The sequence below is a fragment of the Maylandia zebra genome, linkage group LG9 (genome assembly GCF_041146795.1).
Source record: "Maylandia zebra isolate NMK-2024a linkage group LG9, Mzebra_GT3a, whole genome shotgun sequence".
In the NCBI taxonomy this organism is placed as follows: domain Eukaryota; kingdom Metazoa; phylum Chordata; class Actinopteri; order Cichliformes; family Cichlidae; genus Maylandia; species Maylandia zebra.
This window is the reverse complement of record NC_135175.1, coordinates 25,531,995-25,545,198: the sequence shown is the minus strand read 5'-3', so window position 1 is coordinate 25,545,198 and position 13,204 is coordinate 25,531,995. Positions and strand designations below refer to the sequence as shown.

Genomic DNA, 13,204 nt, shown 5'->3' with positions numbered 1-13,204 from the left:
TCCTTGGACAAGATATTAAACCCTAAGTACCCTCTGATGTTTACCTGGGTGAAGATTGGAAATGTGTGTGTGGATTCTGCTTGCAGTGTAAAAAGAGCTTTGGGTTCACAGTGATAGTAAAAGAGGGCTGTATAAATTACAGTCCATTTACCTTGGACTAAACTAAGAGAAGGTAGAAAGCAGAGAAGACTAAATAACCTTAATAGTGTAGTTAAATTAACCAATATAACAAATAGCTGTGCAGCACAGTGGTGCGTCAGTCGCCTTCCAGAGGAAGCCTCTATCTTTGAACCTGTCCAAAGATACTTGTCAGTGTAACTGGTGATCCTATAGTGGCCGTCGGTGTGACAGTAAATGGTTTTCCGTCTTTAATTAATGACAGGAATGAGAGAGGTGGATGAAATCCACTAAACTGGCACTGGATCTAGTTGTGTATATCACAGAGCCATCAAAGGGTAATCCTCAGACGTGCACAGCACTGTGCACCTGCACGTGTCATCGGCCTGTTGGAGCGACATGTAACATGTCAGCTCAACCTTTTTTATTCTAATTGACACCAAAAAGCTCTGAAGAGGTTTTTATGAAGGAGTAAAACCTTTGAAATGTACCAAGTTCTTGAAATTCTGAAGTAAAACAGCTGCTATCTAAGCTGGAAACTAGGAAAATGTAGACAGATTATTGGTTTACAAATCAAAATACAAAGTTTAACAAACGTATTAGACCAGCACAAAATGTAAGGTTTATGCCACAGCTGCCCTAAAGTACCAGTATTGGTAATTACCAAAATCATTTTTGATGTTTCTGTGATGGTTAATCCACAAGTAGGGTTGGTAGGGTTTGGAAATTATACTTTTAATGGAAAAATATAAATAAATGAATATATAAATATATAACTGTAAATAGTATAGTTAAGCAAATTATTATTATTTTTATTAAGATGTCAACTTAGAGTTATTTACTTGCATTCCTGAAGAGACAAATTTAGTTAAATATTGTGCTTGATTAATTTTTGACTTTAACTGAGCACAATATTTGGGTATAAAAAGATGAATTCACTTCATTCTTTGACTAATAAATAAAAATCTTATTTTCAGTTTTGTCAAAGTTTTTGACAGTTTTCTAATCTAATAATTTTGGTAACTACTGTCTACATAAGACATTTTAGAACCACCACAGTCTGGAGCTAAAATAGTCTGTGACGTGATGTTATTTTATATAAATAGCTGATATTTATATTTATTTTTCATCTATTTCCTCTCAAGTATTAAATAAAGCGTTGAGAGTCACAAATCACATCACAGGTGTTTGTTTTTGTACTTTGTTTAGAGACAGAAAATGTTTTCTGACAGAAAAGTTGAAATGAAGTTAAAATAGTATTGGTATCAATAGATGTTATCCTAACTGATTAACTAAGGATTCAGTTTACACCCAAATTATTTTTCTATTGGATAACAGACAGACTGCTTATACAGTTATTTTTAACAGCACCCAGAGCAGAAATAGACAGAAAATGTACAACTAAGCTGTAGTGCCTCTTCACCTCACTGTACAATACCTTGTGCAATACTTTTTGTAAATAGTCAACAGTGCAATAGACTCAATACTTGAAATGTGCAATTCACTTGTATTTTTATTTTTTATTCCTATTTATTCTATTTATCCCCTTTGTATATTTTATTTATATTTGTCTCTGTATTTATATGTGTGTGTGTGTGTGTGTGTGTGTGTGTGTGTGTGTGTGTGTGTGTGTGTGTGTGTGTGTGTGTGTGTGTGTGTATATATATATATATAACAATTCTGTAACTGTAACTTCGGTCGTTGCTGTGCTTTTTTTTGGAAGTCGAATTTCCCAGAGGAACCCACCCGAGGGATTAATAAAGTTCTATCTTATCTTATCTCTTATCTTGTCAGGTATTTTATCTTAATGCAACTTTGCGCTGCAGTTCTTTTTCTTTATAAACCTGACCTTGGTCTAGGTTCTCATTGAATCTAGGCTTTTTGTTCCCTGCGTACTGTTCTGTTACTCCCCGCTATGCTGCTGAGCAGGGAGATGACAGAACAGAAGGATTTCAGAAGTACAGCCTGACGAACCACGACTCACGAGTCTTATTGATGGATGATTTTGCAGCTCCTATTTTTGGCTTCCTGTAGAGCCTCCAGTTTGAATAGTGGCACTGGCAGCTGCCCACTGATGATACGGCACAACCAGCCTGCCTCCAGAACCCGCTTCATAGGCAGATTGTCGCCGTACACGTCATAGCCACATCATTCTCCGTCGCACGTAGCAGGAGGTGACCTCTGGAAAGAAAGATAAATATCCCAGCCTCCTCTGCGAGTAGCCCCCCCCCCCCTTTAGGATTGATCATGCAGCCAGGCTAGTGCATAAGCACTGATAGCCTGCATGCCGTACACTAAGTGCATCGGTATGATTGATTAAGCCAAAAGATTCATGATGCACTGCACCTGAAGATTATTGTTCCGTGGGACTGAAGTCTTAGCTTATGAGTGGCTTCAAAACATAAGGCAGGATTCCTCAGCTTCAGGAGCAAATGTTAGGTTATCACAGTGTAACTTTAGATTCGGAGTCAGAGGCTTTGGCCTCTCAATCTAATTGTGAATGAGTAGTGGGACAAAGCCTGCTTTGGATCAGCGCACAGGTGCCTGCTTTGCAACATGATTTATTGATGTCCCTCGTGGCTTCAATGGAGGACTTCAGCGAATGTCACCGGTTTTCCTATGCACTCAAAAGAGCCCTAATTCAGCAGGTTTTCTTGCATAAATTGCCCCTCCCTCCCTCTCTGCCTCTGTACACCCTGCGCTTTTATAATGGAAAACAGGTTGACACCATTAGTCAAATAAACGAGGGCACAGTCTCGCAGTAGTTTTAGCCGGGCCGTTATTTGTCTTCATGATATTAGCATGTGCTTTTCTTGATGGTGATCGTCTGAGTGACATAGATAGCGAAGGCAACAGGTTGGTGCGAGTGATAAACGGGCTCCTCCTCGTGAAAGGAGAAAAAGCCTCAGTTCACCAGCGAAGGTTCAAACTCCGCACTCGCCTCCTCACTCCTTCTTTCATCATCGCCACTGAAAGTGGTCTGACTCCTTTTGTGGGGGGTTTTCTGCTTGCGAGAAAATATCATGTCAGACTGAAAACAGCCAACATGCACGAGGGTGGGAGGGGAAAAAAAGCATGCTGAGTAAACGGGTGCCGCTGACTATGACAAATGCTTCTCTGTGTGCCCTGCTCCAGCTCAGTTTTTCATGTCTAACCTTTTTGCTTTTGTCCACGTCTTAGCATGATCAAACACACAGGAAAAGGTGCACGATCAGGCCCACTCGTGCACATTTTCCACCCTTTTTTCCCCTCTTTGCACTCCGTTTTCTCATTTTCTTTTCAGTGCTTCTACTCAGTAATGGATGTCTGTGAAGCTCAGGATACTTCCCTGGTCTTTTCAATAATTTCTCTTGTTAATACCCCTCTATGTGTCTTTGTGGAGGCCAGTCCAGGCTCTCTGCCTGCTCACACTCTCTCTCCATTCGCCGGACACACAGCCGTCATGACAAATTACACCCATTTGGCTCAGTGTGCAGCACAGTGTATGTGTAAAGACAAGCAGGTACATGTAATCACTGCAGACACAGAAATTCAACAACACAGACTGTACAGGTCGGGAATAGGTTGATTTCCTGTTTTCAGAAAAAAATAAAGATGCAGGTGTAGCAGAGGGCAGAAAACACGATAACTCACCTATTATATTATTATATTTCCTGTTTTTAAACACGTAACTTTTCCTGTGCAATCTGGGTTTATGTAAAGCAGACGTCAGAGGGTGCATTGCATATAAAGTCTATTTCAGAGAGAAAGGAATAAACATACTACCCCGTCACCATCTTCCATTTATTTTATTCCTATTAAATCTGCCCAATAAGGCTAAACCATCAGTTGGAGTGCCGACATTTTCCTTCAGCCGTGCTGTGTCATTGTGTATGCTTTTATATTTAACTGCTGCTACTTTTAGTCTTCAGCTGAACACAGAAGAGTCAGTTGTAGGGATACAGCAACAAGCAAGACGTTGGAGGTGCTCCTCATGTCTCAGCTCTTTTTTTTTTTTCAAACCACAAACACACCACTGTTTAATAAGAAAGTCAGTTTATGCTATACTGCATAGAAAAATATCACAAAACGTAAAAATCCAAAGCAGTCAACAATGAGGGGACCTGTTGGCTCTCATTTGCTGTGAGGATCACTGCAAACTAACCCTTAAAACTAGCAGAATGGATTGATGAGTGTGTTGTGGACATCCCCAGATTTAAACTGTATTTGACCGACGTGTTAGGCAGCACAGTCATCAAAGCAAAATGAGGGAATAATGTAAGAATTCCACCTGCAGAGGCCTGCAGGTTCAATGATCAGTGCTGAGGTGCAGTAAAGCCTTTTTGGTGGCTGCCCATTGATTTCTTAGTATTACAGTATAATAAACCACCTTGTTCATAATAATGTATTAATTATGCACAGGCAAAGCTACAGCCACAATATAGCATAAGTTATTGCATAAGTTATCTGCCATGAGGGTCTCATAACTGCTCCCCACAAAATCAAATATCTGTTTTCCTCTGGCCTCTGGCACTACTTGAATTGTTTTGTTGCTAGCTGTCCAGTTTTGATATTTATGGTATCTGGAGATAACTGTTGTGGAGATGCCCGTCTTCTTTTAAATATAATGCCACTAAATTGAAGTTGCCTTGTGGTGTTCAGAAAATGTATTTCAAAGAAACTCAGCAGCAGTGACTCTTCATGCAGTCACTCCAAATAAATCTATTTCCTTTCTATTGAGTTATACTTCTTCTGGTTCGGTGAGAAACTCCACCACGTGTCATTTCTCTGCACCATTCAGAGCTCTGATTCTGCCCATCGATGGCGGCTAATTTAGGATCACCAGTTAAACCTAATTTTCTCTGGACTGTTGGAGGAAACCTATGGAGGCAGAGGGAGGACATGCAAACCACACAGGAAGGCCACAGACTCAAATCAGGAACCATCTTGCTGTGAGGCAGTAGTGCTAGCCACTGAAACACCTTGCCACACAAAACTAATTTCAATTAGAGAGCCTTGAAGGAGTCCTGTAATGTTTTTTTTTCTTTCATCTCACATGATCACAGAATTGGAAGCATGCCTGCCGCCTTCTTTGGCCACCTGATCCATTTTAGCCAACTTTCTTTGCCCCTCACTGGAGGACAGAGCTCTGCACCTGACACGACGACATTAAGGGAATCCTCTCTTTGACATCATACAGAGCCAAGTGTCGAGTGTTTACAGCAGGTCGGCTTGCACTGACCTTAATATTTGAACCTTTAGCCACGTTTAATATGAGAATCCACCAGTGTAAAAGCATACTGGTCCCCAGTAATTATAAAAGTAAATGTCATGGTTACATCAGAAAGAGCGCCACTCAGAAAAGCTAATAAATCATAAATCTCCACACCTCTAAAACAGAATCTAAAGGTTGACCTCATTTTGTGTCCTGCACTAATTAATATTTGGGCAGTCAGACATCAGTGCATGCTAACTTTAAAAAAAAAAAATCAGTTTTGGCCCTTTTCACATTTTAGATGTGATGTTTAATAAAATATAATTCGACTAAACTGCAAAGTCCTAAATGAATATTAATCTCCACGCTGGTTACAGATCAGAGAAGCCCATGTTTGAACTAGCTGGGAGAATCTGTGCCAGTGCATTTAGTTTGTTCATTTCTGACATAACTTTATAAAAGGACGCTATGTTTTATTCAGCAGCAGAGTGTCAGGTTGCCGGGTTGTGACAGCCAGGCTTGTGTACTGATTGAAGGCATGACTCAAGCCAGACCCCGTCATGATAAACATCCTCTCTCTTAATCGGCCTCCGTTACCTCTTTTATCTCCTTATTTAAAGCCTTCTTGCATCTACGTGGTTTCAGTTTGCACGGAGACATCTTACACCTACCTATCCAAGGAGTCACTATTTAATTCGTCCCGATTCAGTGATTCGGCCTCGTTTCGGAGGTTGATTTTTGTCCTAATATGCACACGATTCACATTACCCAGCATCAGTAAAAGACTAAACACCTTACAGTTGACAGGCTGCATTTTATTCTCCTGCTTAAAAGATAATTTGAGGGAAAATAGAGCATCCATAAATCAACAATGGCCCCGCGTGTTGTCTCCCCAGACATTGGTCTGGAGCGGGCTCTGTGGATTAGAGACGTGACAGACCTGGTTAATGGAAGGCAGTGCCTGGACCCTCTCTCCTGCAAGTCTGTGTGATTGAGTATGGAGGAATATGATTAATGATTCAGAGGCTGAGTTTAAATAGTCAGTGCTTTGGGGTTCTGCCCGAGTGTATTTTAAACCCCTCATGGAAGAAAATGGAAAAAATATTCCTGTGGCGAATAAATTATACTACTAATAATATTTGATCTCTTACTGCAGCTCTTTGTTGTACGTTCTACCCAGATTTCTGTTTCTGTCTTTATCCATTGCTCCTTAATGATGGTCATAACCTCTCAGTCATATTAGTACCTCGTGACTGTGTTTTGAGGTATTTTTTTAATGAATTAACCTCAAATTTACTTGTTTGAGGGTCTACAGCTCTGCCTGTGTACACAAGCTGTTTTCTTTCCCTTTCCATTTTTATTTGTTGAGGTTTTCGTTTGTCATCAGCATGACCATTGCATATTATTAAGGTTATAATAGACATAAAAATTGAATAAGATTTAAACAGAATAAATATTTTGTATTTTCCTTTTTTCCGTCTAATCTTTAAGCCAGTTTTTAATAAAAGATTGTGAATGATGATCGTTAGTGTAATCAGTCAAATCTGATCCCACTAAAGCCTGATAGAGCTCATTCGCATGTGTCACAGCACTCGATTTACCATAAACTGGTAGAAACATTCAAATGAGCCACTAAAATAAGCTGACATGCTTTCCTATTAATGACAAAAAAACAACAACATAAAACCCCACTTTATCAGCAGCAAATAAATATATGGCCTCTATCAAATACACTATTTCTTGAGTGTTTAGGGAATCTTTCGACATTCCTACTTTGGACATCCGCAGACGGAAGGAATGACATTTGACCCAAGTGCCACAGACAGGTCTGAGAAGTTGAAGAGTGATCTCACACTGATAATGGTCTGTTTGTGGCATTTGTTGTCATTAAGATAAATGTTAAGTAATGCTGGTCTTAACCTTGAAGCAATAAGCCAGTGATTGGTGTCAGACTAACTTAATCGCTTCCCTATTTCAGTAACCGTGACTAAAACACACTAACGTGCAGTCGTTTTAAAAAGAAATCATCCTGTATCATTCCTAATGATCAAGATATAGTCGATCTAGCCCTTAACAGATTTTAAAATAAGGTAAATAAACCTCAGATGATCAGTCACGGATGAAATATCACACCATGTCATATTCATTTAACAATAACGAAGACAAACTGGAGAAGCACTGTGTCAAAAACTAAACATCACTTATGATTCGGTAGTTTGTAGAGGCACCTTTAGCAAAAGTAATTTAAAGTAATTCTTTTTTTGTATTACTTTATCAGTCTCTCACATAGTTGTGGAGGAATTTTGCCCGCTCTTCTGTACACCATAGCTTCAGTACTTCGCAGGCATTTGTTTATGTACTTTCTACTGTCTCTAAAGTTCCCAGCATTTCAGTCAGGCAGAGGTCTGGACTTTGACTGGCCATCACAGCACTTTGATTCTTTTCTTTTTCATCCTTTCTGCAGATTTGCTGCTGTGCATTGTGCATCGGGCCAAGCATACTGTAATTCATTGTTTATACGTCTAAGCAAAAACTCCTTGGAACGTCTGCAGGTTGTTCAAACGCCGCAGATAGACTTCTGACTAAATCTGCTACGTACTCGCATTTTACACCGTTGCTAATACAGCTACGATCTGTGGACTCTGTGAATTGCATTTGTCTTACTTTTTGTCTGTGTTGCTTTAAATGCCCTGGATTTTTATTTATTTATTTTTTTTGTGAAACACTTTGTGATTATAAATAATTTTTTGCCTTACTTACTCACTTAACTATATAAAGGACTTCAACTCAATGACTGCAATGCACCCGGGTCCTGTGGCTGCAAAACAAGCCCAAATCATTACCCCTCCACCACCGTGCTTGACAGTCAGCATTAGGTGTTTGTGCCGATATGCTGTTTGGTTTTTGGCTAGTGTGGTGCTGTGCATTATGGCCAGCCATCTCCACATTGGTCTCATCCATCCAAAGGCCATTGTTCCAGAAGTCTTGTAGTTTGTTCAGATGCAACTTTGCAAACCTAAGCTGTGCTGCCATGTTCTTAGAAAAAAAAGCGGCTTTCTTCTGCCTTCCTATGCTTCTTTATTGTTTTCCTAATTGTAATTTCATGAACTTTAACATTTAACACGCTAACTGAGGAATTTCGAATCTGAGATGTAGTTCTTGTGGGTTTTGTTTTTTGTAGTGTCTGGCCTTGGGGTAAATTTGCTGGGATGTGCACTCTTGCAAAGATTGTAAACTGTCTTCAGTGTTTCCCACTGGTGAATAATCTTGTTCTAACTGTAGAGTTATGGACTTCACATTGTTTGGAAATGGCCTTTTAACCTTTCCCAAGAGCATTTAATTAGCAGCTTCTGGCTTCTACCTAGTCTCTTAATTCCTTTGGAAGCAATGAGGATGTTCTTAGGTTTTCAGAAACTGTTATATGTCTTGTTTTGTAATTTATCTGAGCTTATATTTACCTAATTATAAGACCAGCTAAGGACTAGATGTTTTTATTATGTCTTGATATGTAAAACCTTCAAATTGAAGACCGTGTTGTGCTTTCTTTGTGCTATGACTGTATACCAGACAAGAATTTAGATGATATTTATTGTTGCGTAGTCTGTTGTCTGAATATAGAGTCTGCACAGTGGGGACTCTGCTAATGTGTCGGATTAGTTGTGATTAAGTATAAATAAGGGGTGGAAAGGAGAGAGTTAATGTGGAAATTAATAAGCCCTTTCACATTCCTCCCTCTATGACTTTCTAGCTGTCTAGATAACACTATTCCCCGCTGGCACCTGCTAATGTCTTGTCACTACGCAGCCTCCTTACGGGATTGAGCTTGAGAAAGCAAATCTGTCAAGCTCTTAGAGATGGCTTTAGCATTTTAAGTAGGCCATACTGACACTGAGACTGTCATAAATCAATCTACTGTATTAATTGTAGGAAAATCATTAGAAGTCATTATGTCTACTAACAAGACACATTTCACCATCTGACTGTTGACTCTATTTTATGATGACAAAGGACAGTGTAAGAGGTGAACAGAGTAAGCATTTTTCCTTTATGATAAATCATCTTTTTCTATTACTATTTTTCTATTTTTTTATGTCATGTCTAAATATGCAAATGAGACCTTATATATTTAATGTACCAGAGTGCATAATTCCCCGTAAACTTTGGTTAAAGTAAGGTTAAAAATTCTAGTTTCAGCTTGTTGACATTCCAAACTCAAAGGTTTGTAACACTTCATAAATTAGGAAATAACCAAGTTTTAACTGATGGACTAACTAATATAGATGTGGTACTTTACTGGTTACTCAGGTATTTTGTGCGGCTGTCCAATGGTAAATGTGTAAAAAAATAAATCTAAATGTTGTCTGAAAGGACAAATTAATGACTTACACATGAGAAAACTTGTTTTTTTCCTGATGTCTTGCTTTAAACAAGAACATTTATAGAAACTGGATTGCTAAGAATATTATTTGCAGCTATATCTTACTGTTTTATTACAAGAGAACTGCGTGTCCAAGGAGAGAAGCATCCTCTCCGTCCCAGCTGCCACCTTATCCATGCACAGATACACGCAGTAGCGCTGTTCTAGTGAATAATGCAGTTAATAAAGCAATCTAGTTAAACTAGGTGACTGACACGCATAACGGTTCAGTAGATTAAAGGCTAAGAAGCATAATGAATGCAAGACAATGCCACACTTATCAACTAAACAGCCGAGCAGTCAGTTATAGCCGCAGGGCTGCAGCTTCATCAAGGTTTGCTAAACAAAATGCACAGGAGAAAAAAAAGAGTTTTAAAAAATCAACTTTACAGGAAACAATCAAGAGTTCGTGAGACTAAAAAGGATTTCTATGTTATTCTGTTTGCTTCTGCAGGTGTTCTAGCATTCCTAGCACTGCCAGCAGGACTGGTGTCATCAGCACAGGAGCTGTACCTCAGCCACACATCCCAGGACTCTGTCTACATGGCAGTCACACACAGCAGCCCCTTGTCCTCGCCCAAACCTTCACCCCTGGACTGGCATCAGGAGGGGTCGAGTAGCGGGGAATGGTCACCCAAAGGCATGCAACCCACAAATGCCCTCCTTCCTACGTCTGCTCTTCCCCCTTTACACTTGCATCGGCTTGCCCAAGCTTCCAACTTAGCTCGTGAGGATCCTCCCAGTTATGACAGAGTCACCCCAAACACTGTGAGCACTGGCAGTCATGTGAATCACCCCAAAGAGCCCAGCTCTGATGTTGTAAACAGAAGTCTCATGCACAAATTGGTCAGGGCCCATAACCCAGTTACAGTCAGCACTAACCAGGCCAGCAGCAGCAGCAGTCCTAAATTTCCTAATGCAGAGAGGCCAAATATAGATGTGGAATCTGCTGCTATAGGGGCCCCAAACCCCCTAGCACCTCTGTCCAGCTCTGGAGCAGAAAAAGGGGATGCACTCGATGCAAACCACACAGGGCCTCAGAAGCTGAGTGTAGAGGAACTCGGGCAGCGGTATGCTCCACGCCTGCAGCCCCCCTCTTCACTCTCAGTCGATGCTGATGCTGCACGAGGCCTGAAACTCAGGAATCACGCTGTAGGATCCTCGCACCACGCCATCACCCTTCGCGAGGTGCATGGAGTGGACGAGCCCCCCACTGCTCAGTTGGTTGTCACTGTCAAGAGCCCACCACAGAATCAAACTTTCACTGCGTCCAGCGCCCCGTCCACCGTGACGGGCGTCACAACACAGAATTCAACACTCACGCCCGCCACTCGCACTGCAGCGAACGACATCCCCACTGTGGAAAGTCAGTCTCAAGGTTCTGTTCAAGGTAACAGCACTGACCTGCTAGGGAATGCAACTGCATATGGGGAGCACTTCTCCAAGAGCACATCAGTCAAGATGGAACAGCAGGCAAACAGCTCAGAGCCCACTTCCACAACCAGCGGGAACTTCCAGATCACACAGTTGCCAATCACCACCGCGACACCTGGCCACAACCCAGGCACTGCTATCGACTCCACGTCATCCCAAAAGGACATCTGCTTTAGCAGGATGGCCATCGTGTGGATCGTGCTGGCCATCAGTGTGCTCGTGTCCTCGTGTTGTAAGTAAAACCAGAACAGCTTGGAAAACAAAGAGAGTCACATTCTGTCTGAAAGAAATGGTTTGGTATTTAAAGAATCTCAATCGTCTGCTGCACTGCAGAGAGTTTATACCACCTTCACACTTGTATATTTAATAAGAAGCCACAGAAGCCACCGTGTAGTTTCACATAAAGAGTGGGAAGAAAAAGAGAAATGGGCTTAGTTAGATAGGCATATCTAAGTTAGTGGGTTTCCCTTGTTTGGTTGTGGCTTGAGATTCATATTTAACCTCTTTACATTCACCTGCTTGTGGTGACCTGTTTTTTTATCGATTTAGCTTCCACCTTCTTTCATCCAATTTAAGTTTACACATGCCATAGTTAAAAAGTTTAAGAAAAGCTGCATGAAAATCATTTAAAAGGTAACATCTTGTGTGTTTTTTGGTTTTTAATGTGCTTGTGCTCAACCCTTAATGGTTTAGCAGCAGCCTATGTGTTAATCCTCTCATCTCACTATTGGAAAAAATGACACCGCACCAGGTCACAGTATTTTATATTGTAGATCACATTGTTATAACACATGCATATTTTAACCATTATTAGTAATTTTATTACATTTCTGAAGTGAGTTTAATTCATTCTTAAGTTTTGACTTTTCTTGTCTTTGTTTATCTCAGTCAGCTTCTAGATTTCCCAGAATCCCTTTTGACTGCCTCCAGTTACACTTCAGGGCCGTTCCTTATGAAATTAATTTGGTTTAAAAGGTTTTCACTGGTGAAAAGCTATTCCACCCAAGGCAAAATATAATTTTGTGCACTCCAGCCCACTGAAAATGAAGTACTTTTACTTTCTGGTTCCTGAAAGCCTTCTCGTATATTTTCACCGAACGACTGGCAGCTCAGAATTTGCAGTATTGATTTCCAACTGCAGCATGTTGTCCTGAAACATGACAGGCTCTTGCTGAGCAGCAGGTGTGGGTGATTTCAGAGGCTTTTTGAAGCAGCAGCTATTGCCGTTTCTGTGCTGAGCCTCGTTTTTTTCCTCTGCCCGCTGTAGCTGTGCTGTTGACTGTGTGCTGCATGAGGAGGAAGAAAAAGTCTTCAAGTCAGGAGAACAACCTCAGTTACTGGAACAACGCCATCACCATGGACTACTTCAGCAGACACGCCGTGGAGCTGCCCAGAGAGATACACACTCTGGAGAGTGAGGTACAAACTACTGACACTGTTAGGCTGCCTTTCTGTTACTGCTTTGCACCGCAGACACTTAAAGAGGCCGCACATTTACTTGATGTTTCGCTATCAGTCAGCAGAATGCATTTAATGAATATGGAAACAACAAGAGGATCCATGTCCATGAGCATGACGCTGTGCCGCTGCGATTAACGAGGATTTTTTCAAATTTTTCCTCAGGGCATCTGATTCTTAGACAGTTCTTCACATCAAGTATTCACTTAAACTTACAGCAGCAACTGAATCTCAAAGACTGGCTTCAGTGTCAGTATACTGAGTAGTCTTTACTGATACATTATTAGTAACTTGGTATTAGTAATCAATAAACCTCAGCTGAGCGGGTTTAATTACATACAAGACTGCAAACTTTCAGTGAAGCATCATTTTAGTTATATTTATCAATAATATCGGTCTGTGCATGCTCAAAAGATAGAAACCAGTGTATAAAAATCCAAAGATTAAAAGTTAATTTTCTGATATTTTTGAGGCATCCAACAAGCATTCATTATATTTAAATCTGTTTAAAAGAAAAGCATTAATAAGCCAAGATCAGTGTTTCATAAACACGAGTGGTGGGACCCACTGCAGGTGCTTCAGAT

General features: G+C 40.6%; 1 protein-coding gene across 1 annotated transcript in view; it reads left to right on the top strand.

Annotated features, from left to right (window-relative positions):
- The window catches only part of tmem108 (transmembrane protein 108), a 39,512-nt gene that overhangs the window by 21,761 nt on the left and 4,547 nt on the right, over positions 1 to 13,204 (top strand). The window contains exons 3-4 of the mRNA XM_076888247.1: positions 10,183 to 11,394; positions 12,430 to 12,581. Of these exons, the coding sequence (XP_076744362.1) occupies positions 10,183 to 11,394; positions 12,430 to 12,581 (1,364 nt within the window). The remainder of the gene's footprint in view (positions 1 to 10,182; positions 11,395 to 12,429; positions 12,582 to 13,204) is intronic.